Genomic DNA, 6,083 nt, shown 5'->3' on the forward strand with positions numbered 1-6,083 from the left:
CCACATCTCTTACGTTGATTTGAATTTCTTTGATTGCTGGAGATGTTGAACATTTTTTCATATATTAATTGGCCATGTGTATTTCATCTCTTGGGAAGTATCTGTTTAGCCTTTTTGCCCATTTATTGATTGTTGATGATATTTATAAGCTTTTTGACTTCTTGATATTTTCTTGGTATTACTCCCCTGTTTGCGGAGTATCTGGAAATTTTTCCCCATTCTGTAGGCTTTCTTCATGCTCTTAATAGTTTATTTTGCTGTGCATATGCTTTTAATTCAATGCTATTCCACTTATGATTCTTGATTTTAATTCTCCATTCTTAGGTTCTCCTTAAGGAAGTTATTGCCCACACAGATTCATTGGAGTTTTGAACTTTTATTTTCTTTTAGGAGTTGTGAAGTTTCTGATCTAATTCCTATGTCTTTAATCTATTTTGAGTTGACTTTTGTTTAGGGTGAGATATAAGCATGTAGTTTTTCTTCTACATATGAATATCCAGTTTTCTCAGCACCATTTGTTTAAAAAGCTATCTTTTTTCCAACATATGTTTTTGGCACCATTGCAGAGTATCAGATGCCTATATTTATGTGTGTTTGTCTCTGTGTCTCCTATTCTAGTCCATTGATCTATGTATCAGTCTCAAAGCTGATTCAATGCCATTTTGTTACCATAGTACTATAGTATAATTTAATATCAGGTATTATGATGTCCACCATGTTGCTCTTCTTGCTCAGCATAGCTTTTACTCTTCCAAATAAATTTTAGGTCTGTTTATTCCACTTATGTGGAGAATTTTATTGTTATTTTGATGGTGATTGCATTGAATTTATATAATGCTTTTGGTAATATGACAATTTTGACAATATTATTTCTGCCTATTCAAGAACATGGGAGATCTTTACATCTTCTAAGGCCTTCTACAATTTCTTTATTCAGTGTTCTATAGTTATTATAGTAGAGGTATTTAACCTTCTTCCCAAGTATTTTTTGAAGTTATTGTGAATAAGGATAGTTTTCATGATTTTTTTCAGCAGATTGATTATTGGAGTATAGGAAACTATTGATTTTTATCTTGTATCCTGCTACTTTGCTGAATTTGTCATCTGTAGAAGTCTCTTGGTGATGTTTTTTGCACCTTCTAAATATAAGATCATGTTATGAGCAGATAATTTGACTTTTTATTTTCCTATTTGTATCTACTTAATTTCTTCTCTTGATTAATTGCTCTGGCTAGATTTTCAAAAAATCATATTGAATAGTAGTGATTAAAGTGGATATATTTCTCTTGCTCCAAACTTTAGAGTAAATGCTTTCAATTTTTCTCCATTCAACATCATGTTGGATTTTGGTTTGTTTTATATAGCCATTATAATGTTGTGATAAGTTCCTCTGTCCCTATTTTCTTCATCAATTTTAACATGAATGGATGCTGGGTTTTGTCAAAGATATTTTCTACATCTATTCAGATCATTATATAATTATTGCCCTTAATTCTATTTATGTAGTGAATTAAATGTTTAGATTTGCCTATGTTGAAACAGCCATGCATCCATGGGATTAAACACAGTTGATATTACTTGTACTATCTTCTTAATGTGTTTCAATGTGATTTGAAAATATTTTCTTAATGATTTTTGTGTCTATGTCCATCAAGTATATTTGTCTGTAGGTTTCTCTCCTTGATGTGTATTTATTTTTCTGTGTAACAGTAACTGTACTATCTGTAACAACTAATTTCTCAACCTATTCAAGAATGTTACTATAATTTTATGTTTGGGCTAGAGAAAGTATGGATAATATTTTAGTAATGACTCCCTAAGTTTTATTAGTACATACCTTTACCTTGTAGTGATTGCAGTTAGTAAGGCTTGATATTCTTTCTCAAAGTGGTGATGGACAATGGGTAGAGCAGATGATACATATTTTGTGAGAGTATCAATACTTGTATATTTTCCCAGCCTGGGACATTAAAGGGAAGCTCATTAAATAGTCCCTTGCATAAAAGTAGAAGACATCACCAAACAAAAAGAAAGAATTGAAATAAATGTCTATGGAGGATTAGTCCTTTAACTGAAAAAAAAAGATTCTAAATGTAATAGAGTCCATTAGAGTATTTGGTTAGATTTTTCTCCAGTGACAGGTATAGCTTCCTTGAGGTACCATTTCTCATTTCTCTGTGATGTTGGTTCTTTGTGCTTACTAGAGGCTTTATGGCATGGTCTTAATTGTATTTTCTTTTTATTTTTTAAATTTAATGTCAGTGAGGCACTGGGCTGTTTGGATAATAAAAGAAAAATAAATGAATAGGTTGAAAAAGTACTGGAGAATTAGAGGACAAACTCTATTAAAGGGGACAATGCCTATTTCAGTGGCAATTACAACTTTGGTTTGGACATAATGTCTAAACTATTTGTCTATCAGATGAATGGAAAATGTTCTAGAATTCATAGGTACCAAAAAAGAAACAAACTTTATGTCTTTTTTTTTTTTTTTATTAATTTCTTTTTATTTCTTTATTAATTTCATTGCTTCAAAATAGTGCTTATTTAAAAATAGCACAAATTTATACTCACATGTTACAGCTAAAACTGAAAATAAACAGTCCAAAATATTATTTGAAGTATGCTTAGTACTAAATTAAAGCACCTAAATTTGCACATTATTGGCATTAGCAAGAATGGAGAGTTGATTTTCTAGGTAATGATTATTATAGAAGAATATCAAAGGCAACCATATAATCAGTAATTGAATATAATTTTATATTTCATGAAGGACATTAGTCACTTTCAGCAGTAGCCTTATTGAAAATTAAAGTATGCTCACATAAATGTTGTATTTTGATGCTGTTTCTTTCTTTACCTTTCTCTTACTGCAAATAACCAACAAACTGCTTCCATATGGCAATCAGAACAAGGGAAGAATCATGGCTAACCATTTTGTTGCTAACTAATGTTTGTGAAAGGCAAATTGCAAACTTCTGAGTATGGTTTAACTTCATGAAAAAGATGAAGGGCTTACTTTGTTTACCTTGTTCCATGAAAAAAAAAATTATATTCTGATTTCTGGAATGGATTTTTAAAATTCAATACAAAGATTCAACCATAAGCATTTCTTTCTTTCTTTTTTGGTACCAGGGTTAAACCCAGGAGTGCTTAACCACTGAGCCACATCCCCAGCCCTTTGTATTTTTTATTTTGAGACAGGGTTTTGTTAAGTTGCTCAAAGGCCTCTGTAAATTGCTGAGGCTGGCTTTGAACTTGCAATCCTCCTACCTCAGCTTCCCAAGTCATTGGGATTACAGACATGTGCTACCATGCCTGGCTTTAACCATCAACATTTCTAAACTGATTTTGCTAATGCCTAGAAATAATCTATTTAGCAGTCTTAAGACTTAATTTGAAAAAATGAACATTATACAAATATAAGTTAATGTTATTAGTAGGAATAATCATGATTCCTAATCATATTTATATTTGAGATATAAACATATGATAGACTTTGCTTGATATTATAGAATTTTTAAAAAATGCGGTTGGCTCAATAAATTTATGTGAGCATTAAAAAAAAAAGACCATCTCAAATGTATCTCTGTTCCCAATAATCTCTCTCAGATATATACCTGTGAAATAATAGAGAATACAGTGTCATTTAAAAGACAAAAAAAGGGTTTTAAGTGATGAGATAATTTCTATTGGATTTTATATTAGTAATGAGTTAATTAATTAACTTATTTATTTTTGTTAAGCATAAGATGATTTAATCTCGTCCAACTGAATGGGTCTCTCTTGGTTGATCAATGCGATAAAGAAACTCTGCAGGTAAGAAGTATCCAAGATATTCCACTATATCTGGAGTCGTGTCATAATGATAGTGTCCACCTTCTCCATGATGACTAAAAAAATGAGTGTGTTCCAGTCGCAAATCAAATCCTGGGTCTCTGGAAACAAAAACTGGTAGACAAACCAAAGGAGCATTCATCTCATAAAAATGCAACCATTTATTCACTTCTTCATCAGAGTTCAATGGGCAGGAAGAAAATTCTGCAGGCATAATGTGAGCCTTTACTTTTCCCTTCTGAACTATAAAAGTACCTCCCATCCCTACAGGCTTGTCTCCATATTGTTTTTCCAGAGTTTGTCTCATACAAGTCACAAAGTTAAGTTGTCCAGTTCTTCGTTTGGCTTTTACCTCAATGACCTTGCCAGGTTGGCCCTCGCTGGCAAAAAGATTAGCCAGTAATGCACATCCAAAATCATTGTATTTCTGGCTGTATTTCTGTAATAGGCATCCTCCATCTGCAGGGTTAATATGAGCAAAGTAACTTCCATTCACAGGAGGGTTGTGTTCACTTTCTGTTTGAATAACTGGCATAAACTCAGAATTGAACCCAAGAGTCTGAAATGGGCCTGCCCCTGCTCCAAGAATAAAGGCTCCAGGCAAGTTGATTTCTTTTGCAATTATATTCAGATCATAAACTTTCTTTTTGTTTACAAGAGGAATTAAGTAAGGCACACCTCCTACTTCTGCAATTCTAGTTTTCCCACAGATGCCTTTTACAGGAAAGGTAAATGGTTCCTTAGTCAAATCAGGGCAATCAACTACAGACACTTGGACATCAGCAAAGTTATCTTTTAGTCCCTTCTGCATAACTTCAGCAAGTTCCTCTAGACTTGGCACATGAAAAGAAAACTCAGAATGAGCCATTTTCTTTCTTCTTTAGGTATAAGGTTGTACAATCAAAGCTCCTGTTGGCCGATTATCACAAGAGTTCACAGTGTACCAGATGTGAACAGTGCCTGCCGTTCAAAACTGTGGGCGAAGCCCACGGACCTAGGTGACTTCTCCTCGGTCGACCCCGCCTCCTTTGGTTGAGTGGGTAGGCTCCGCCCGCTTCAATTGCTCCACCCCTCGCGGGAGTCGGAAGTGCCAAAACTTTATGTCTTACACCTTAAAAAAAAACTTGGTTCTGCCCTTTGCCATTCCTAATTTGTTTTACGATGAAAAACAGGGTCCAAAACTTGTTGTAGCAGAAAATCTACTTTTATGCTTGAATGGTCATCTCTAATGATTATGCAAAATAAAACAACAAATATGCCATTTTTATTGCTTTTCTGTACTCTGAATCTGCAGGATTGCTTCCCAGAGGGGAATTTAGAGCCCACTCAGATTTCACTCTCCTTGCTTGTACTGTATAAGAAGGAGTTCTGTATTTCGAAATACGAGACCTAGAGTCTGCCACCTCAGATCATAAGGACATCCCCTGCAGATGTTTAAATGAAGATTTCAACAGAGCGTATTTATTATAAACCTGAATGCAAGTAAGAGCCTATACCTACTTTGAATTCTCCTCAATCTATGTTGAAAATATATGCAACACATATGTAGTGTTTTCTCATCAAAAACTTAAAAATTGTTTAAAAGTGTCCTATTCAAATATGTGCAAAACAATAAGAAAATTTAATACTTATGAATAGTGTTTAGTATATGCAATCCTATGTGTGTAAACACATCAAGTACATTAACGCCTTCAATTATTACAATAACACTGTAATCTTACCCTTGTTAAAAATGAACATGAGGCATAGAGAATTCATTCAACTTGTTCAGAAGCACATGATTTACTAATGAATTGGCAATTACAACTTTGGTTTGGTTCTGCCCTTTGCAGTTCCTAATTAGTTTTACAAATGAAAGTCAGGAAAAAATCATGGTAAACTGGTTTTGGACCCAATGTTCTAAACCCAATAAACTCTATTGGCTCTAAATATGTGAATTAGGGAAAGATTCATTATACTAATAGCAAATATTAAAATACTGGCCATTATTAAATAGTTATAAAATAATTGTTGATGGGGAGTAGAATTGGAAAATCTTGCCATAGGTGAAAATCACAGAAGTAATCTTTCCTACTAAAACAGACAAAAAGGTGGTAAGATTGAAGTTTAATGTATATTTGTGATCATGGAAAGACATTTACAAAGTTGAAGTACTTCCTGGGTAAACCTACTGAGGGACTGGGGATGTAGCTCAGTTGATAGAGTGTTTGCCTTGTAAGCATAAGCCCCTGGGTTCAATCCCTGGT

The 6,083-nt window shown here is 33.4% G+C and overlaps 1 protein-coding gene across 1 annotated transcript; it reads right to left on the minus strand.

The window, feature by feature from the left end:
- Positions 1-2,522: 2,522 nt before the first annotated feature.
- On the minus strand, positions 2,523-4,890 carry LOC144250772 (ester hydrolase C11orf54). The gene has a single exon (XM_077793838.1). The coding sequence runs from the start codon at positions 4,703-4,705 to the stop codon at positions 3,758-3,760; it is 948 nt and encodes a 315-aa protein (XP_077649964.1). The 5' UTR covers positions 4,706-4,890; the 3' UTR covers positions 2,523-3,757.
- Between the last annotated feature and the right edge of the window lie 1,193 nt (positions 4,891-6,083).

The sequence above is a fragment of the Urocitellus parryii genome, chromosome X (genome assembly GCF_045843805.1).
Source record: "Urocitellus parryii isolate mUroPar1 chromosome X, mUroPar1.hap1, whole genome shotgun sequence".
NCBI lineage: Eukaryota > Metazoa > Chordata > Mammalia > Rodentia > Sciuridae > Urocitellus > Urocitellus parryii.